This window comes from Larimichthys crocea, chromosome III (assembly GCF_000972845.2).
Source record: "Larimichthys crocea isolate SSNF chromosome III, L_crocea_2.0, whole genome shotgun sequence".
NCBI lineage: Eukaryota > Metazoa > Chordata > Actinopteri > Sciaenidae > Larimichthys > Larimichthys crocea.
In genome coordinates this window covers 21,562,467-21,584,809 of record NC_040013.1, presented here as the reverse complement: position 1 = coordinate 21,584,809, position 22,343 = coordinate 21,562,467, and the positions used below count along the sequence as shown (strand labels likewise).

The following is a 22,343-nucleotide window of genomic DNA, read 5'->3' as shown; positions in this document are numbered from 1 at the left end:
ACCTCTTCATTCCGTCAGTCAGCGGACAAACAGACTGTCGGGAGGAGGAGGGACGGAGGGGGAAGCGATTAAAAAGAGGACAAAGCAGGCATCACTCCCGCCTGCACCCGTCTCATCGCTGCGTCAGCGCTAATGACTTAATGAACACTTCTCCGGCAGATTAGCCCTTGACAGCCCATCATATGTGCCGCCCCGTTAGCCTTCACGCTCGTCCGCCCGGCGTTTTTTTTTTTTTGTGTGTGTGTGCTAACCTGCTACCACGATAGCTGGCAGGTTGCTCAGATTGCGACATTCCTCGTGGAAGTGATTAGAGACAGGAAATGCTAATGAGTCCAACAAAATGAAGAGCCGGGCGAGACATTTGTGATAAGACAGAAGAGGAGCTGTGGAGGAGGAGGAGGAAGAGGAAGAGTTGAGAGGGGGGTTAGAGAGCTGATCGGAGATGAGTGGCTGGGAGGAAAAATACCTCATTCACTTCTACCCTTTAATACTTCTTTGTGTGTACATAGGGTTTAAGTGAGGCCTTGCATGAGAGGAGAGTGTTTCAGCTGTGAAAGTAAACACAGTCGACGGTAAAGGAGAACAAGGGAAGTCCTGGTAGATTAAAAAAGAAACAGCCAGAGGCAGAACATTGAAGAAAAGATAGACGAACAAGCCCGAAAAAGACAAGATTGTGAACTCGTAGATAGTTATCATTTCCCCTCAGCTGTGCAGGGCATTTTAGCCTCTTTTAGCTGATTTTTTTGGTTGTTTCCTGCTGCAGCAGGCGACTGGTTTCGTGCGAAAAGCTTCGATTAAACCCACTATTGTACACTATCTGCCAAAGCCCAAATGTAAAAGTTGGCAACTAACTGGTGAATATAGTTGAACAGAGCCAGATATTTTGTCCTCAGGAGTTGGTTGAGACCAAAGCAGAGCTAAAAAAGAGATTAAATATCGGACTTGCACGTCTCCCACATCAACATTTTTTTTGGGAATATGTTGTGTTTTCAGCTTGTTCACCAGCAACTTAGGTTTTCACCTACTTCATGTGAGCACCTGTGCGGGTGTAACGCCATTCTCCAACACGTAACAGCGGGCTAGCGGTGTCATGAACGCATTCTCATTTGCGTTTCGAGACACAGACACCTTGTCCCTCCCCTCATCCTCCCCCAAAAGCAAGGACAGTGGCTTGATAACAGGCCTGCCGATCTCCGCCGAACAAAAGAGGGGGACGGAGAGGGAGAAAGGGAGAGGGACGGGGATGGGTGGGGGTGTGAGATGAGGCAAAATGAGCTTCCTTGTCTAATCCTTCAGGTTTCCACTGAGCAAAGCGCTCGTTTTTTTTTTTTTTTTTTTTTTCAGGGCTTAATTGGCTGGAAAGTGGCTGACATGCAAAGTTGAGGACATTAACAGGGCTGAGCACCGCAGTAAATGGCAACGCAAAGTGACAGTTAAATTGTACCTAGGGGAAATTATCCATCTTTCGACATCCTTAGCTCTTTTTTTTTTGGGGTGGATCGGTGGGCGGAGAGAGGGGGAGAGGGGAGGAAGGTAGAGGGGGTGTAATTGCAACGCCAGGCCCTTTTTTTTTCCTTTTTTTTTTCCAAGAGTGATGGGATGTTTTTTTTAAGATGTCTCATTAGGAAGGAGGGATTATAAGTAGCTGTGCAGGAGCTCGATGGAGGGAGGAATGAATGAAGTGGACAGAAAGAAGGGATGAAACAAACATGGAGAGAGTTTTGAAACATGACTTTAGCTACTGTGTGTGTGTGCTCCGGCGTATAAACCACAGGCCACCCCAGTTAATTGTGCACATAAGCCACATTACGTTAAGCACAAACTGCTTCCTGCCCTTTTTCTCTTTCTCGTCTCTCGTACATCGCGTACACGTGACGACCCTCCCGCCCTTCCCTCTGTCCCATTCAATCTCCACACTCTTTCTCTTATTTTCAAAAAATCTCTTTAGTCTCTCTTCTGTGTTGTTCAATCAGACTGTTGTGCAACTGAACAGCCTCTTGACTGGCACTGCTGAATAATGTTGTCCCTCTTCATTTCAATTAGCGGACCTCTTTACCTTCTAACCCTAATCACTCCATTCCTCCCTCCCTGCCGTCGCTCTCTCCAGCCTCACAGAAAAAAAAACGGACTCAAGGTCGTGTGTTCTTTTTGTTGTTGTTTTTTCCGGGTTGTTGGTCTTTTTGGGCATATTTCTCTTATCCACTTGTCTAATTGATTAGAGGAGAAAACACTTCAGAAATTATACCTGTTCGTTCTCAATCTCTGTCTCCCTCACGCTCTGTCCATCTGTCTCTTTTTCACTCACTTACCATGCCCTCTGCCTCCCCCATGGGTGCCCTATCTGCTTTGACCTCTGCGTGATTGACATGGTAATTACCCAATCAACAGATTGATGGCAGCGCTGTCACAATAGAGGGGATTGAAGTGGTCTCTCTCCCTCCCCTTACCTCTCAGCTTCTCGTTCCCTTGCTTCCTCTTCCCAATCTCTATCTTCTATTTCTCTCGTTATCACTCCATCAGGCGCACTCATCCTCCCTCTATGTGCTCTTTTGTTTGTTCGCCCGCTCGGGAGGGATAGGGGGGATAGATTGAGCTAGAAAGGGATGACATGAGACGAAGGGAGCGAGGCTGGTGGTAGGGGGGGGTCTCTCTAATGTTGTTGCCATATTTCTGCTAAATTGCCCAGCTGGGGGGCGAGGTCATCGGAGAGGAGCGAGAGCTGACAGCCTGAAATCAAAAGGATGATGACGAGGAGGAAGAGAGGAAGGAAGTGAGGAGGATAGAGGGGATCAGGAGGGAAGGGAAATGAGAGGAAGAGGAAATGAGTAGAGGTTAAAGTGGTTTGGAGGGGACAAAAGAGGAGAACGAGCGATGGAGGTTGGAAGGTACGAGGGGAGCTGAGCGCAGAGGGTAAAGATCAGTCGGGTCCTTTTGTCTGTTGCATTGCTTCCCCTCTAAAAGCCTGTCCGGGGAGACATTAGCCCCTCGCAGACAGGTGTGTGAGAGCATGCCTGATTGTGTGAGAATGATGTATTGAGGTCAAAAGGCTTCATCACCTACAGTTGTGCTGTCATGAATTCAAAGGCCTGCATTGTTGCTGAGGGTCATGGTGCCAAACACAACGTCACAAGGGTTAACACCCTGTGAAGCACTGTCTATTCTCTGCCGACGCAATCCTCTACACGACTGATTGGACAGACCTGACATCTAACTTGCTCTCTGCTCTCTCTCTCTCTCTCCTTATGTCTGTCTGTGTGTGTTCGTGTGGTTGCACGTCTGCAGTTCGGACCTGCCTGGAGCTCTAGAAGCAGTCCTGGAGTTTCAGAAGCGCTACAAACTCATGCCACGCATGCACGACGTCATTGTTGGTCTGGTGGAGAAAGGAGACACTGAACTGCTGCAAAAAGGTTAAAAACATGCACGCGCACACACGCACACACACACACGCACACGCACACACACGCACACACACGCTTAAGTCAATATTTTCACCTGATCTATCAGTCTAAAAAGATTCAGTAAATCAACAGAACATTTGTTAAGCATTTGCTGGTTCCAGGTACACCTTGACTTTTCTTTTGAGATCTGGGAACATGTCATGTGTCATCAAAAATTTTGCCTTTCATAAAAGAGAAAAATCAAGTTTCTGCAGGATCCAAATGTTCTCTTCATCAAACAATTTCAGTCGTAGAAAAGTAAAGAAATGACTTAAAGACGACAGGACAAAGAGGGAATAACATGCAGCAATGGTTGGATTTGAACTGGGAATGTTAGGCTTCATGATCAACACCTTAAACCCCACAAAAATGCCCCAGAGCCATGATTTTTAAAATGCATAATCATCACACTGTAAAGTCTTAATATGGCCTCAGCAGTACACTCTCTCGCCTCAATGTAGTTTTTCACTCCAGTTCTACTTCATCAAACTTTCTGTTTCCCATGGTTGACTCTAACCTTCTATTATTCGTTCGTGTGTGTGTGTGTTTTGGGGGTAGTTAATCCAAAGTGCTCGTGCAGTATTTGCATTTAAACACACGCGTAACAAGCGCAAACAATTCCAAGAGTGTGTAAGAGGACCAAAGAGTGAGAGAGGTTTAAACCGGGGTCGCGGTGAAGCACGTCAGCCGATCACGTTTTTTAACACTCTCCCTGCACGTCGACAGCAGCTCTGTGGGAAAAGGTCAAGTTCAACGCGCCGCAGGGGCAAGTGGCTCTGGAGTGCGTAAAGGTTGAAACCGTGCTGGTGGAGCACCTCTCCAACCTCCCTCGCTCCCCTTTCACCTGCTCCCCTCATCTACCCTTCCCTCCCACCCCTCGTCTCTAACTGCCCCATGAAAGGTGACAGACGTCAGGCGTTGCACCCTCAAAAAACAAAATAACTTTTACAGTGATTGTCTGACAGAGGTCAACATGTAAACCAGTGTCAATTAATCAGTGGATCTTGAAATAACAAATAATTCTGTCCTCCACTCGCTCATACAGAGCAGCAGAGAGGGATGACTTATGACACAAACCTTGAGGCGCACTCGACTTGACAGCATTACGAGTATATTTTGAGTGTCTGCCTCCTATGGACCCGTACAGCAATGCACAAAAAGTCACCTTTTAAACACACTGTCTGAAATAAAGGCAAGTTTGTACTGCTGCCATCAAACCAAAGGACCGGCCTTCACTGGTCCAAAATACACTTGAAGCTTGACATGCCTCGTCAAAAGATCATGATTCATACGCCTGGCCCTGGTTTGAGTTCAAGCATCAACAGAAAAATAAAATGTCAGGTTTTTGTGAGATTCTGGCAACCATTGAAAGACAAGGTCACCACGCAAGCTTTTAACCTGGAGGTTTGTGTCATGGAAAAGTCAACAGGGACGTGGGATGTGAAAAAGGAAAAGCAAGTTAATTCATGCACTCAGTCCAACTTGTGTGCAAACTTCGTCTGCATTAGATGACCGTGGATTTGTTTTAATCATTCAAAAGTTCAAAAAGCAAGATCACAGCACATTGTTCCTTCTGTTGACTTCAGATGACAGCAAGCGAAGGGAGAAGGATTATTCTTTCCTTCTCTGCTTCGCTGAATATGCAGGTCTTTTTGAATGACGGAAAGTTTGCTGTGTGTGTGTGTGTGTGTGTGTGTGTGTGTCTGGTTGGTACCTGTCCTGAAGCTGCTGGACAGAGATAGTACTTAAAGCTGAGCAGAGCGCTTTTCGCAAGTTTACCATGAGAGAGAGCTTAGGCTTTCATTTGGGATGTTTGTTTGTGTGTGTTTGTTTGAGAGCAGACTTGATATGGCTGCTCTGTGCCTCAGACATTGTGCCAAATAATGGAATCAGAAGGAAAAGAGTCGTGTGTGTGTGTGTTTGTTCACCTTGCAGATGCTTTTATTCATGACCCTTCTCTGCTTTGTCGTCCCCCGTCCGTCCGTCTGTCTCTTTGTCTCTTCTCTTCAGCCATGGACTTTGAGAGTCAGACACGAGGAGAGATGGCCATGCTGTATGATCTGTTCTTTGCATTCCTGCAGACGGGCCGATACCGCGAGGCTCGTAAGATCATTGAGGTAAATACACACACACACAAACGAACTATAGAAGCCAGGTTGGGTTTTCTAATGCTGGAAACCGAACCTGGATTTTCTGGAACAAATCCTAACCAGTATACCACAACAGTGAAAGAGTTTCTTTTATTTGAGGCATCTGTGGTTTGTTATTCGACTGCAACCTGGTGCATCAGATCTCAGTAGAAAATTAGATCCTCATTCTTTGGGGAGCTACTTGATAAAAAAAATAATAGTTCTGTAAGAATCAGGATTACATCTGTACAACTGTCACGAGTCACAAAGGACACGCCAGGATGTAATTGCCAAACTCTTTTTGTTCTTGTTGCTTATCTGACCTTAATATTTGATGAATATTTATATCTTTGTCCTCTTAAGTCCGTCTATAAAACCTCGTAGATTAGTGTGAGGGGAAAAAGATGCAGAGGCAAAGCGGGCAGATAAAAATGGATAAAACGGGCGGGACTGGATAACAGCACAAGAGGGATTGATGAATAAACGAATAGAGGGATGAGCCCCACATCAGAAAACGAGTCCATTATGTTGTCAGGACAGGATGAGGACAAAAGTGAGGAAATAAAATACTCGAACTCCCTCCCTCTCATTCAGCTCTCTCTCTCTCTCTCGTGTGTCCTGGTTTGCACTAAAAGAAGGATTTGTCCCTCTTGAGGATTTCCAAACCCTCTTTAAATATTATCAACATGTTGTTATTGTTGCTCTCATTCCCCTTCTGCTAGATTGTATGGCTGTTATCCTACTTCTAACAGAAAGATGGCTACATGCCAGTAATGTGTTGCTTTGTAAATGGACTACAAGTGTACACATTGTCCTTGATGTCAATGCAAGATGTAGGTTAGAACGACAAAGGCTCAGCTGCGTCGCCCCCATCTGTTGCATTTAAGCAGGGAGGGTCATCTTGTTCGTCACAGACAAAAGGACTGTAGCAAGTACATTTTTTTTCAGTATAGGTTATTTTCAGTGAATTGTATAGCGTGTCCCAAAATGACATTTTTTGGATTCATTGTTCGTTTTGGGAATCTCATAAAATAGTACAAGGAAAAAAGGTCATCTTCAAACCCAAAGGTATTTCATTTACAATGAAACGTTCACGTTTGCACAGTGGAACAAGAATGTTGCTTCTTTACACATCCAGGAAACACTGAGCGACATTCAAAGTTGTTTTGGTCAAACCGTCCGACATATGTCTCTAACTGCTAAATTCTCCACTACAGTGTTTCTATTGTACTCCAGTATAACACACGTTAAAATACAGTTTTTATTACTGACTGTTGTTGAATCCTTAATGGTGTTATGGAATTTTCTATCCTTACACGAGGTCATGTGTGGGCCTTGAGGTCCTCTGCAGTATTAGTTGTTTGGCTTTGGTTGGGAACAGTAGGTGCCAGTCTATCTCAACACTATGGTGACCAGGGTCAAAGAGACCTGTTGCTGCCTTCCTAGACATAATAGATAGCTTGTTGTTGATGTTCCAATCTGCGTAAACAGACATGTGTGTCTCCAGACTAGAATATGCTGACAATAACACCTATATGAGTAAAAACATTCTCTTTGTCTAATTCTGGGTGTGTAGTATTTGTGGTGTTATCTTGGGGTTTAAAGTCGATCCACCAGCACGAGTTCAGCAGAATGTGAGACCGACTCAGGCACTTCTGATGGACTTTGAGAGTGTCTCTAATTCTCCTTGGCCAAGCGTCAATAAATAATACAGCATAAGACATCAGAGGCTCCTGAACACTTTCTTCCTTCCTGACCTCATCACTGACCTTTGACTTCAGCAATTTCTCCACAACAAATGGAACCGGTTCAAGAGCCAGAGCTCCTGATGGTAACTAATCATGGATGTATAAGTGCTGTGCGCTACCTACACGTACGTGAAGCGACTATGGAGCAGGATATTGAAACAAAATACTTGATACTTAATAATTTAACACAGGGTCAACAATATAGTTTAAGTATTTTAATTCAAGTTCCCGTAGTATTATTGGTATTAAATGTTACCAGTTTAGGAACCGGTGCTCCACTATGTTCACCAGCTGGTGGCTAACTTTGTGTCCCTTTGACATTTAGCGCTTAGCAGGAAGTGCAGGTGGGTTTATCTGAGCTTTTTTTTTTTTTGGTGCCTCCTGTAAATCAGGTTAATGAAGGCGGTTTGTGAAAAGTTTGTAAGCTGGAAAACCAAAACGAGAGCTCAAAGATACTAAAGCGCTTCATACTGCAATCTCTCTCTGGGTTAACTACTGCGAGCATCCGTTTCATCCATCGTTATTGTAACTATGTTGATGAATGTGGCTTTTAAAACTAATTGACCATGTTGGAAAGAGTTGTTAGTTTGTGGTTCGCCCTCAACAAAACTCGAACTGTCACTCATCGTACAAGCACGGCGATGGACATCGCGCCGCGGATATATAAATACAATAGAATCATATCTATCACCCAAATATGCGTACGTACACACACACACTCAAACACACAAATACTTCTTTTCCCCTCTGAGAGCGTCAAGTGGTAGTCCAGAGTGGTGTCTCTCTTTAGGCTGTGTTTGGTATAATTGGCAGCTGATTAATCACAGCTAATTAAATGTAATGATAGAGAAAGGTGGCCAATTTTGTGCTAAATGGTCAAGGTTAGGTAGAGGATTGTCAGGTGGCCGGGGCCTATTATTGTGGCACGTACATGTGTGTGATGGTCAAGGTTAGGTAGTATTGCTAAAGAGTGGTGAGCCATTATGTGTTTTTGTGTTAGGGAGATGGGTTTGGCCGTGTGTACGTATGTGTGTGAGTGTGGACTAAGTGGCCAGGTGATTAGTGGAATTAGAACATTAGGAATTGAGATGGAGAGGGTTTGTTAAGTGGAGGTGAGACGAGGTCGGCTCTGTCCTTTTTCTTTCTGTGTGCGTGTACGTAAGGATGAGAGAGAAACCTGTGAAGATGTTTTTAGCGTCTAAAAGGCCACACAAGACTCCTAAAGAGGCAGAGTGATGGACTGTAATACACCCTGTCGATTGTGTGGGGGTGAGAGGATTGTCCTGATAATCTGACCTCATGACATTTTTCCATTATCTCTTTGTGAAAGTGAGAGTGCCTCCGATGTTTTTCATTTGTTTCTGCTTTGTATTCTTTTGATCCGCCCGTGCATGCACGAGTTATGTGCCTTCTTCTTCTTATTTCCGAGGGATTAGTTTTTTCAGCCCAGATTAGGGAGATTTGTCCCGACGGATTCAAAATCCCAAACATATTTGCGCGCACGCTTGTGAGTAGATGTGCGAAGGCTGCTTTGAGCCTGCAAGACTTTACCAAGTAAAGGAGGAAAAAAAAAAAGATGGAGCACTTGCACTGGGCCTTAGTCTCTAAGAAGATTAGACAGACTGAGAGAGAGAGAGAGAGTGCAACACATTTTAATTTGTCCCTTTGGCTGGTTGGGTAAGAACATAATGCCTTCGCCTGGGCTGGATGGAGGGATGGAGAGGCAGGGAGAGAGCAGGAGCAAGGGAGATTTGGAGGAAGAGGGGAGGGATTGAGAGAAGTGGGGATTGAAAGTGGTGAAAGGATGACGGCAGTAAGGGAAGGTCGGAGAAAAAAGGGATGAAGCCCCGTCTTTTCTTGACTTTTCTCTCCCTCTCACAGTACAATGGGCTCCCATCAAAGAGGCCAGCGGGGATTGAGCGCTGTTGATCCCTGTTCAGATTAACTTCCTGGCAGATCACTCTGTCTCTCCCCCCCTGTTTTTTTTTTTTTTTCCTTCCCTCAACCAGATTACCAAGAAGAGTGGGAGGGCGAGATTTCTCAATCCCAAGTCTTATTCAGATTGTATCAAAGCCCCCAGGAGACAGATGAAATCCTGATCACTGTTATTCCATGATAATAATCATCTAGTCACTCCACATATCAGGCGAAATCTTTAGCTGCAAGAGCCTGCAGATCAATCCATGTCAGCCCACACACTCATATCGTATCACTGGTATCCTAAAAGTAGATTTAAAATCATAGTGCTCGATGTTTTCTTTTGAAATTCTAACCTGCAATTTTTTGCAGTTTTATCTCCTTTTTTTTCCGTGACCTGACCAGTTTAGCATTCAGGATTAGTCAAAACTCTACACTACACATCTCATTCACACATTGGAGCCTATCAGTCATGCACATTCACACTGATGGTGCAGCCTTCAGGAGCAATTTGAGGTTCAGTATCTTGCTCAAGGACACAAGCCGGGGATCGAACCGCCGATCATCTGATTAGTGGACGACTGTTGTTTGATTTATTTATAGCTGCATTGTCGTTATGAGAATACTTTATGATCAGTGAAGGTGATAAACATGCAGGAACTTAAACTAGAATCTAGTCTCGGTTTACAGTATGCTATGGACACTGGGCATCTTTATTAAAATGAGTCCAGCAAAGTTTTTACGAAATCATTTGTATTTGATGTTTTTCCTGCCTACGATGGAGCAGAGTGTTGACATGATGAGACGATGAACTGACAACAAATCTGAAGTAAAAAACATGTTTTGTATCGTTGTAAATAAAATACCTTTGGACTGTCAGTGGTGTCGTGCTCTGGACTGTTGTGATGGACATTTGGACTAAAACAATCAACAGACTAATCGATGATAAAAAATAATCTTTAGTTGCAGCTCTGCTGCCAGTTGCACATAAACACATTTTGTCATCTGTGGACTCTCTCTCTCTTCCTCTCTGCACTGCACACTGCGACTTGCACCGTGGCATCTCTTCTGTCCTTGTTCCTGAGATCTACATTGCTAACACGTAAACATTGCTAAAAAGGAATCCGATGGGAGACATGGCACATCCTCACAATGTTACACACAACAACACCCAGGAGATGTTTATCGCAGCTACAGTTCAATACCATTATTTATGTACTCTATGGTTTCTTTCTTTTTTTATAGACCCCCGGGTTGAGGGCAAGGCCTGGACGTCTGCAGTGGTATGCAGAGAGATGCATTTCTGGCAACCAGGTAACACAGACTCCACAAAAAAATGCCACAAAATAAATTCCAGCTTAGATTATATATTGTTGTGTTTGCCTGTATAGATGGAGGCCTTGGACCAGATGGTGGACATGACAGCCAAGCTGTTTGAGTGCGACAGAGATGAGATGTACAGTTTCGTCCTCCGTCTCTGCAGTAAGTGTCTGTGTGTGTGTGTGTGTGTGCGTGTGCGTGTGCGTGTGCGTGTGCGTGTGCGTGCGTGTGTGTGTGTGCGTGGGTGTGTGTGTGTGTGTGTGTGGCAGAGAATGGGATCAGTCAGATGTAAGAGCAGAAGACATGGTGTGATTGCTGCAGTGAAGAGTGGAGCAGATAAAAGTTGTGATTGGACTGTTAAAGCTGATTGTCAACCCATTACCCCCACTTCCCTACACACACACACACACACACACCACTAGTTAGTGTGTTTCCTAAATTACAGCATAGTTGAGGGAGCACTCAGTTGATCAGATTAGTGCTTTGATTGCCCTCTCTCAGCATGGAGTGGCTTTGTCAGAAATTACTCTGTGGTGCAGCCTTGAGTGGCGACCTCCAACCAGTATGGACTGATGATACGACGACATGTGTCTGTGTGTCATGGCATTGCTGAGACATGACATAAGAACACACCGTGCTGTGTTTTCTTGTCGTTTTTCAGAGGAGACGAACGACTGGCAGAAGGCTGAAGCGACGTGGACGAAGATGCAGGAGGAGAACATCATTCCCAGGGAGAGGACCCTGCGTATGCTGGCAGACATACTTAAGAATAACAGCCAGGAGGTGCCCTTTGAGGTGCCTGAGGTAAAAAAAATATGTGCATTCCAGTAATGCTCATTAGGCAGATATAATATTCAGAAGAATACTTGCCAGAAGGTTCCTGAGGGGTGATAAAGCTGAACACAAAGACCAGGAGGTTCCCAAGAGCTTAAAGCGCCTGAGGTCTTAACACAACACACAACCATGCAGCACTAATGGTTAAATTACAGCGGTGCCCGTGCATACATTACTCTCCTAAATCTTGAATGAAACGGGGTGGAGTTGATGAGCAGATTGTGGAAGTGTCACCGGATTAGATAATCTATTAATATTAAAGTCATTCATCAAGCAGCTTCTCAGATATGAGATTTTATATCATCTTAAGTTAAATGTTTTCATTGGAAAATCAATTTGTTGAACTCTGCGATCTCATAATGGCATTATATAGATTAATTGATTATCTATAATGGGCGTAATTATAAATTGCAGCCATAGTTTGATATTAGAGGTGTTTTTGATAAACCAACATAAAGATGCTGCATGTTGATGTTCCAAAAAGGTAAATAGAGCATTTTATTGAGTCATTGCAGTGTTAGAGCAGCCAGATCACGCATGTATGTGGAAACAAACAACACAAGGACACAAAAAAGATAAAAAAACATTTTAAAAAGTTACATTTTAATGAGAATAAGCAAAACTAAACACTAGGAGAATATACGTAACGATTGTGTGGTAATCTTGTGCTCATGGTTAGTGTAGCTTTAGAACATACTACCGGTATATAATGCAGGGAGTTTCATTGGAGCTGCACTCCAAGTATTTAAAATACCCGTTTATTTCCATACTGCATGGACCCCAGACGTCTGATCATAGGAACTAACCCCAAAAATAATTAATTTTTTTATCAACTCTTCCCTCCATACCACCCCCCACGCCCTGCCCCGCTCCTCGTTAAGCCTCTGTTCATTACATGCAGAGGAAACAGGATTGAAGCTCTGATCTGAAGTGTGGTCAATCAGCTTGGCTGACTGGTGAAAGGAATTACAGCTTGATCTGTCTGTAAATCTGTAATGCCAGACTAATTTAGCCAGCAGCTAAATGCCACCATATGGCTGCCACTGGATCTTTAGTTAGATTTGTGCACTACATACAAAAAAAAGGACAGAGTATGAATATGATAAAGACGAGGCGGGGGTTCTTTAAATAATATTCTCTCGCTGCATTCCTCCTTGCCACATTCTTCCTCAGCTCTGCTCCAATAGCCTAAAGCATGATGAGACGGGAAGTGATTGCAGTTGCCTGAAGCTATGAACCTAGTGACCCCTGGGGGCTCCTGAGTTGACACTCCCGCTCTGACACACACACACACACACACACACACACTCCATAACGCCACATACACTTTTTATTTCAGGCCCCTGGGGTGTCAGACCTAATTTGCCCCTAGCCGACACAGCTTAACCCCCTCTCGCTGCTACACGGGTGAACGAGCATTAGGGGGGACCCTGCCCTGCCGCCCCAGCAGCATTACTGCACTGTCATATACACACACACACAGCCCATTGCCAGAGCACACAGTCAAACATGTATACAAGCTGATGTTTTGCCTGTGTTTTATCACTGTTTTTATTCACCGTGTGTCATTTATAGACCTGGTACGAACAAGCTGACACCAAACAGGAGGTCCAACCAGAAACAAACCCCATCCGAACCGAGAGCAGTTCTGAATACAGCATGCAGGTCTTGACCCTCTGCAAAAAGCGCAAACCTAAAGGTGAGCAGCAGGAAGGCCTCAGTGTCTCAGAGAGTGCTTTGACTGTCTGAGGTGTGTACAGCAATTCAAGAGAGACTCCTACAGCCATGATATATTTAGATATTCACCAACATCTGCTTATTACAAAACTTAAGACACACTTTTTCAAATCCAGAGGAAAAATCTTGAACAAAAGTGGAATTTTCTGCATTAAACAGCGTTTTATGACATTTCCTGTTGGATTGTTGGATTTGGAACACCTTAGACAAAAACTCAGACAATCCCTCCCCTCATCCAAGATTGTAAAGTAGTAAGCGTAGTGGATTTCAGAAGCTGTTCGACCATCTGAAGAGCTGAAGAAAAAAGATGTGCACGTTAAATCTCATCACACAGATTATTTTTCTATTCAAACATGTTGCTTGATGGAGCTTCATACTGACTCAAAACTACTCATTGATTGTCGGAGTCATCTACAGCTTTTAGTGAAGTGAAATAAAGATTTTGTATTTCAGCAGTGTCCATCTTTGTGAAAGCAGATTTACTCTATTAATGCAATAAAATAAAGATTATCACAAATTCTGCTTTTCTTTATCCTGCCCAACCTCTGACCCCTTTCTCCTTTTTTCTTGTTCTCTTTCTACAGAAGCCTTGAAGATACTGAAGGACCTGAATACAAGGGGTGTGGCATTAAACCCCTCTGCTTACGACCACTTGATCCGTACCCTGTTGTCTGAGGGAGCGATGGAGGACGCCTTGACAGTCCAGAACGTGTAAGTCACCTTACAAAACCTTACAAAAGTTATGATATCTCAAATAAACAGTGTGCCACGATCCAGATTATCAGGTTTGGCACTGTGGAGAAGCATCGGTACATTTCACCTCATCTTTATTTTATCACATTTTGTCCTGGCGTCTGATTTGTGATAACAAAACATCCCTTTTTATTAGTTCCGATCATATCGATAAAACAGTTCACGTGTGAGAATATTGAGAAATATTCTCCTTTAGGGCGCTGCGACACGTTCGACATGTCGTGTGGTTAATTCTCTGCTGCTTTCCTTGTTCTCCTCAGTCTGTGGCACCGGGTCACCTCAGGCTCAAACTACATCTCCTCAATAGACATGAGGATTATAAACTGATTGTGTGCTAATGCACTCAGCCCTGCTGGATATGAACAGTGCTTCTTACTAAGCCTCAAGATGCGCGCACACACACACACACACACACACGCTTGGATGTACAGATTGATTTTGGTTTTCTGGGGAGCGGGTGACTTTGCCCAAAAACATCAATCTTCTTCCAATTAGTAATGTATCATGTGTTGTTGTGTTATGGGGCCATATCAGAGCTTGAGCCTGGAGACAAGTAGGTGGACAGACGGACAGACAGACAGAGGTATTAAAGATGTGAGCTTAGCGCCGCTGATCTTCTCTGTTCTGTTTGCCATTCTAGGTTATCTCGCCCTTTTCCCGCTTCTTTATCTCCCTTTGTGTCCCTTTGTGTCTGTGCAGAGAAAATATAACATAATGATACAGGACAGAAGAGATGCAGTTACTAATTCATAGGGAAAGATGTAAAAACATGTTACACCAGCAGTCTGATCGTCATCCCTCCACATGGTTCACTTTCTCATGTTATGAGAAATAATCGTGTAAATTTTAGGCCTGTTTTTCCAACAAGCACGAGGCAATGCGAGCGATAACCCGTCTACAGACTTGAATTGGTTCATGGCATCCCTTCCTGGATAACAGCTTCGTTTATCTGTACTTTAAATGAGAAGTGAAATGAACTGAGAGGGAGAGTCGGGCAAGGATGGAAATGGGAAGGAGATAAAAAGAGCTAAATAGGAAAAGGAGGAGTGAACGAGGGGAGGAGCGTTCGATTTAATCACGTACGAGGTTGATGAAGGCGCTGTAGGCATTAATTCCCTGTGCGTCTTGGTGTGTGTGTTTTTGTTTTTGGGTAATCTGTACAGAATTGAACAGCAGGGTGCTCGTGTCAAGATTAAGGGGATTGGGAGAGAGTGATGATGATGAGAGAGGGAGAGGAAGAGGTCGATGATTCATTGGCCGAAGCACAATAACCCTAGAAGGAGAAGGCGAGGGCGAGGCAGGAGTGTGTGTGTGTGTGAGTGTGTGTGTTTGGGGGGAAAAGGTGAGAGAGAGACGGCCTCTAGAGATTTTCATCCACCCGATAAGAATAATTCTGACCCCACACCCCCACTGCTCGGTCTCCACGGCAATCCGCCGGCGACCCTGTTACCGCTCCAATCTCCGCCGTGACCCTGTCACAGCGGCTGCCGGATGCTGCTTGGCCTGGTGTCGCCGTGGCGATAAGGATTGCCAGGCCTGATGCTCAATTGAGCGGACGGATTAATCTGGTTGCAGGGCTATAATAAGAAATAATAATAAAAAAAAACGAGAGGCGAGCTTGATTGAGGTTTTAGTGGCAAAGAAACGAAAAGGAGGAGGGCTTGAAAAGACGGGCAGACGGAGCGAGGGGAAGAAGTGATGAGGGGGGTGGCGGGCAGCTCCCAGAGGCCTGCAGCGCTCAGCCTGTCCCGGCCTCACCCTCCCACATAATACCACGCACAGTATACAGACACACACGTGCAGTGCCTCAGCAAGAAGTAATCAACTGTTTGATGTCTGTATTATTTTCAGGGTCACAGCAGGCGTTTTACAAGAAGCTCAGACTTGCCCATCAATCACATTTTTTTTTCCATTGTCTTGTCTCTGTTCTGTCTTTTCAGCTCATGTTTTCATCCACTCTATCTCTGTGGAGTCTAAGTAGTGTAAGACGAAGATGGCACAGAGATATTAACTCAGTCGTCTGGGATTATAAAGATTTGCTTTTAATGGCACAGCTTTAAAGTTAGAAATAATAGGCTTTCTAATAACGGTGTACAATCTACGCTTTTCACTGAAAACCACCTTTGGCCTCTCTTTGGTCCAGGAATATCTGTACTACATTTCACGCCAATCCCTCTCATAGTTCTTGCGATATTACAAAGTGTTGGATCGACTGACATTTCCACACCTGTGGCTAACAGCCAGACATGTAAATGCCAAATCGGCCAACGTTACACTGGCTGTTGATTGTTGAAAATATCTTCCCCTTTGACTTGAGTTCATAGTTGAAAGTTGAGTGCATTTTCTTTGTGTCTCCCTCAGTGCTAAATCTTTTTTGCCTGGTTTCCAAATGAGTGACATCGCCACCAGTTTGCTCATCATCACACAGAGCAAGAGAGGCCAGATTGGAGGTAGGAAACATGTTTGGGTAAACACGCACTCATTTCCTACACCCACACACGTGTTGCTCACTGCTCACCCTCTTCCACAGATGCTCTTAAGAATATGAAGTCCATGCTCTCCGCGGAGCGAGTGCCCTTGCATCTTGCCATCACCAGACTGATCCAGGCCATGGGTAGCCAAGGCGACGTGGCGGGGATCCAGGAAGTTGAGTCACTTATAAAGGACTTGAACATGGATGGAAACCTGTCCAGCATGGTGTTTGTCAACAACATGGCCCTGGCACACATCAAGAAGTAAGACTGCTCGGCGCGTATGTGGCGATTTATGGACAGACTTGTGAAGATTTCTCACGTTGGCAAACTGCAGTATTCTTTCCCAAACATCCAGCCATGGGAGCAATTTGAAAGATCGTACAATCACATAAAAGTCTGCACAGACGGGTTTTCAGTCAGGCGTTTTTCTGATATTTCCTTGAACATTTTAAGATAGCTGTCATCATATCAACTTTATCTGTATATGTATAGTCAAATCAAGCAGAGACAGACACCAAACAGAAAAATTAATCACTGTAGACGAGCAGGGCTGCATGTTGCATGAGAAAAACTTCATAGTTTCAATTTATGACGACTACAAAATGGTATAAAAGATTTGCCCGGTACAGTAAATGCAAACCGTGTTGGCGTTACTGTGCGGCACACAGAGATGAACAGTTCACTGTAATTCCAGCAGCATTGTGTGACAAGACCCAGGTCGACACACTCTTAAAGTAAAAGCTTTACATGGCGAGCGAGGCGTCAAATACAAATAGGAAAAGCAGGCATAATAGGATTATTCATGGATTCCTTTTAATGTCATGAAAAACACCCATCCTCCGCTGCTGCTGTCGCTTCTCAAACAACAGAGAACAAAACACAAAAGACCATCGTGCATCAAACTTTCATTGCGCCACTTGCCGCATTAGTGCTGTCCTCCAGCTCGAGCGCCGCCCCCCCCCCCATGCCAACTCGCAGGGACAGCAGGAAGTGAAGAACGGCAAGACGGTCTCACGCCCGATTGGCCATCGCGGCACTGGGCCTGTCAGCTTGAACCCTGACCTCTGGGAGCTGTGCTTTGAGCAGCTCTGACACGTGCGTCCTCGCTGTATCTGAGTCGAGCTGACTGGTTAAGAGCCGGGGCGGAAAAGCAAGCAGGCCCGGAAAAGCAGAGCGCCACATTTAGAGGGGCCACCCACTGAATTATTCAGACGGTCCCAGTTGTAACAATCAGCGTAGATATGCCGCCCCCCCTCCCCTCTCCTCCTCTACCTCTGGACGCTCTCACATATACATACACAGAGACACACGTACACACCCTGTGTGTTAAATATTCATTACAGCTGGTGACGGCGGGGAGGGAGCAGGGAGCGTGAAGTGTTACAGTAGTAGCGAGGTTGGGTTGCCAGATTGAGTTGTTTTAGATTTGTAGTGCTTTGGTGTGTACAGGCTTTGTTTGGTTGTGGCAACCTCAGCAGAAAAAAACACGAGTGTGTATGAGCATCAGTGGGAGAATGAGTTGTGGGAGGTTGAAGAAGGACAAAAAATTAAACCAATATCGTTTTAATATGAAATTGCACATTTTTTTGGAAGTCTAAAAACAATCTATATTAAAGAATTACATTCTCATCCCACAGTTTAATTCCAATGAGCATTCAGTGCCAGTTCAGGAAGAAGTGCGTGCTCTATGTAACAAGGATGAGCAAAGGCGCGACCTAAACCACACCATAGTGTCATGCAGTCAATAATGTGATGATTTTGTAATTCAGAATTTGCAGAATCATCCAGCGTTAACCTTCTTGTGTCAGGATATGATTTGTTTCTCGTTAAACACACGTACAGCAGGACTTTATTTGCAGATTCACGTGGGCCAGATTCCAAACAATTTCTGCAGCCTATTTAAAAACCGTATGCACATTTATGTGATGCTCATCGACAGCTATCGACATGACGTCAGCTTTTTTCAGGTTCAGAAACTTCTGCAGCTAGAATTTTAAACCCTGTGAAGTGTCAGACAGGGGCACGTTGTGAGCAGTGGCCCGAGTTAGATTGAGCGTAACTGAACTAACGTGTCCTTTCCCTCCCATTCATCAATTCTCACCACTCAACTTCTTCAGTGGTGATTTGGAGAAAGCAGTGGAGGTCTTAGAGGGAGTCTTCACTGCTCCAGACAGCACAAACCACAGTATATCCTTCGTCTTCAGAAAGGTCTTCGAGCAGGACAATGACAAAGCCTTGGACAAGCGTAAGACACACACCAACATACACACAATTCATACATGCTAATAGAAAGTATGAGACTGCAGTGATTAAAAAAAAAAACACTGACCAGATGTACACATTGTGTTGCAGTGAGTGCTATGGCAGAGCGGCTAGCCAACCATTTTGCCTGCTACAGACCAGCTTCAGACCTCTTCCTCCAGCTGCTGGAAATGGACAAGATCGAGGACGCCAAGTTCATGCTGGCTGTGAGTATGAGTGTGTGTGTGCCCCAAAAGTGTAAGCCAGGGAGCCACATATGTGCATGTGAAATAGCAGTTCAGTGTTTTCCAAAGGTATTTTAGGAGATTCAAATTCGGTATTTCATTTTGTTTTTGTCTTATTTGGATGTGGAATTGATAAGCATTCATGCAATCGTACAAAAGATACGTTATGAACTCATCACTGTTTTATTATGAAGTGATGAAGACCATGTTTCTCATCGCATACACATTTATCACTCTCCTTTCTGTCTTTGTGTAAAGAGAAGTGATGTTACGAGAGAATAAAATGACCTCTCTCCACCAAAACAACAATCTGCTGTCGTGGAAAGTGTAGTCGAGTGTGACTCTCGGTTTCCGATGGCCAGGTGCGGGCACTACTCGTCTACTGCTGGTTCTTTGTCGTTTAGGTTGGAAGAGAAGCACCAACGAGGAAAAACTCTGACAAATGTCAGGTTTTTTTTTTGTGGCCACTTGAAATAAATTTTACATCATCTGCAGCATTTTGCACTTCTCCATTTGAGAGTCTTGCACTTTGCTACTTTTTAAATTATTATATCAAAGTAATTAAAATCTCTAAAATTAACAAGGGAAGTGGTGATGAACTTAGCCCATCGCAACTCCCCCGACACCGCGGTGCAGTTGTCAGACCCTGGCGATGATGGAGATGTCCCTCCGCCACAACCGTTGACTTATTCATCCAGCCTCACATTTATGTCAGGAAATGCTTGCCCACGTTCTAACGCTGCGTCTGGTGGTCTGAAATTGGCCTCCCGCTGCTTCACTTATTTAACACAGTTCATACGTTACAGCTCAGTGACGCGTTGACGTCTGGGGACGTGAATATGTAGAGACGGGAGGGAGGATGAGGCAGACAAAAAGCTCAAAGACACAAAAACTGAGACGCCGCTCTCTCCTCTCGGACGCCGATTATTTTGCTCTCCCTCGCTGAGTGATGAACCCTCTCAGTCGTACGGTCGCATGTGTGATTAGAGTGCACACTAATGAACGCAGACATATTACTTAGCGCCCTCACTTACTACACCTCATCACTTTTTAAACATGAGCTAAAGGAATCCGCGTGCATATTATATCTTGTCACACAATCTTAGCTGCTCTCGTTTTCACCCTGACATACACTCGTTGTTTTGGACACATTAGATGGATATTAAACTGCACTATAGTCTAATTAAAGTACTATAGATACATTGAATATGCAGCAAAGTACAGTCTATTTACAAAAATATATTATATTATAAAACCAGTAATCAATAGGTTATTATTTATTTATTACCAGGAATTTAGATTAATTATAATACAACAAAAAGAGGTGAGGTGAAGCACAAGGGTCGAGCAGATGCTGTTCAAACCAAAGAAATAAATATAACCAAAAGGAAGTTGAGTCCTCTAAAAATAAAAAATCATAAAAATCAGTCCAAGCTATTTTAACGAAATCAAAAAGAAAAATGTCACTATCCTTTTTATTAAATTAAAAATAAACCTCTTTGCAAATCAGCTAGATCTCTGTACCCAGGTAGCCAAGTACCTCAGCTAGAACTAACTTAGTACACTGATTAACATTCAGCCTCCATGACTGTCAGCTCAAATCGGGTCTGGTGGACTGGAGGGTTGGACCGGGTGCTGCTCCGATCTGGATCCTCCATGTCTCCAGTAAAGAGATGGCGGCGGTGGTGGCCGTGGCCTCATCATCTGGTGCCGATCAGGGCCAGGAGACCGCACTGAACACTACAAACAAGGTTACACATAGGAGCGGGTGTACAAACTGTATGATGTTGGGATGAAAAGCACTGCAGATGCACTCAGACATGTTGCTGCCTCTTCTTTCCTGACTGACATCTTGAGTGATTACCGCTCTCAATCTTTAAACAGGGATGTCTGACGAGCATGCATGTTAATGAACAGATACATTTCTTCCTACTCTCATCTTCATCACTATTTAAACACAAACTATGGATTACATGATTCCAAAGCTATAATATGCTTCTTGCTTGATATGCATCTGAGCTCATTTCTTTTTCCCCCACACACTTTCTCTCTTTAAGGTTTATGGTTTAATTTTAGAAGATCGAGTAGATACAGAGGGAGGATGATCGTCAAGTCATCCGTCTGTGCTGCAACGTCATATACAGTAACATCGAATTTTACAATTCCTATAGGCAAATTTATTTATTTAGCACAGTTCATACACAGTTCAAAGTACTTTACGTACATTTAAAACTTTAAAATGAAAAAAAAGTGTACATTTGGAGGCAGCACTGATTTAAAAAGCAGAAAACGAGTCACACCTTAATCACTGGGTTTAAATCTTGCTGCTTGAACTGAAGATGACATTTTAATCATGAATATTGAGCACTATTTGTTGTTTCAGCACTTGAAATAGAAACCCACTCATACATAGTCGGGGTGTCAGGCCTCTTAAACTCGCAAGACAACAAAAATCCAGGAACAAGTGCTCGTGGTGTTAGAAAGTCCAACTACAAGGTCCCATTTGTCTCACCGCCCCGATCTTCCACAGGGTCACTGCAGGGTAAGCATCCCGTCTCCCCCATCCCGTCATAAGTGAAGCAGGACCAAAAACTCTGAAAAGCTTTTAAGTAGGCGAGCTGACAATAATGATGACAAGGCTATCGGGAGAGAAGGAGGTGAGGTCGGCGGTGAGAAGCGAGGGGGGAGCGCGAGGGGGATGAAGTTAGTCATTAAGAAGTGAAACAAGTGACGGAGGGAAGCAGCGAGGCAGACGCTGTATGGACTCCACAACTGCTTGTGTGTGTGTGTGTGTGTGTGTGTGTGTGTGTGTGTGTTTGGGAGGAGTGATTGAGGAAAAGGAAGGGAAGCATTCCCTGGGTATCCCGAGCTTTTAGGCAGTGAGAAGCGGGGGAGACGGTAAGCCCGGTCGGTGGTGGTGGTGTTACCTTTGGGAGTGGTCGTTGTGTATAGAGAGAGAGAGTGAGAGCGCAGAGCAAAGTTGAGTGAAGTGGCACAGTGTTGGTCTAATTGCCTGATTGTACTAAAACCATTCTGCCGTGTGTGTGTGTGTGTGTGTGTGTGTGTGTGTGTGTGTGTGTGTGTGTGTGTGTGTGTGTCGCCCCGTTAAAAGCCTCACAGGCCACTCGCTTTTAATTCTGTACGAGGTGGAGAAGGGAGTGTAACACGTTAGTTCACGACTGGCTAGTAATCGGACCTCATTGCTGCTCAGCCAGGAGAACACACTCACTCACTTTCTCGGGGCACAGCAACCTTAATGCATCTCCTACACACACACACACACACACACACACTCTATATATTGTATGTATGCTTGCGTGTTTTCATCGTAAGCAGTCATGCACGGCTTTTCTTCATAACGTACACGCATCTCCAAATTCTTAACTCAGTTTCTCAACGTGTTGTTATTAAGGTTGGTTTGCTAAAATTGCTCATTTGTTGTTTTTTTATCAGCATCGTTGCCAATATGGAACGTGTCTCACTGCAGGGAATTAATGCAAAGGGATTA

At 44.3% G+C, this 22,343-nt stretch overlaps 1 protein-coding gene across 1 annotated transcript in view; it reads left to right on the top strand.

Moving 5' to 3' along the window:
* The window catches only part of lrpprc (leucine-rich pentatricopeptide repeat containing), a 51,298-nt gene that overhangs the window by 23,420 nt on the left and 5,535 nt on the right, over positions 1–22,343 (top strand). Inside the window, exons 24-34 of the mRNA XM_019253105.2 lie at positions 3,283–3,407; positions 5,448–5,554; positions 10,477–10,545; positions 10,623–10,713; positions 11,213–11,355; positions 12,961–13,084; positions 13,707–13,833; positions 16,237–16,325; positions 16,406–16,610; positions 18,467–18,594; positions 18,702–18,817. Of these exons, the coding sequence (XP_019108650.2) occupies positions 3,283–3,407; positions 5,448–5,554; positions 10,477–10,545; positions 10,623–10,713; positions 11,213–11,355; positions 12,961–13,084; positions 13,707–13,833; positions 16,237–16,325; positions 16,406–16,610; positions 18,467–18,594; positions 18,702–18,817 (1,324 nt within the window). The remainder of the gene's footprint in view (positions 1–3,282; positions 3,408–5,447; positions 5,555–10,476; positions 10,546–10,622; positions 10,714–11,212; positions 11,356–12,960; positions 13,085–13,706; positions 13,834–16,236; positions 16,326–16,405; positions 16,611–18,466; positions 18,595–18,701; positions 18,818–22,343) is intronic.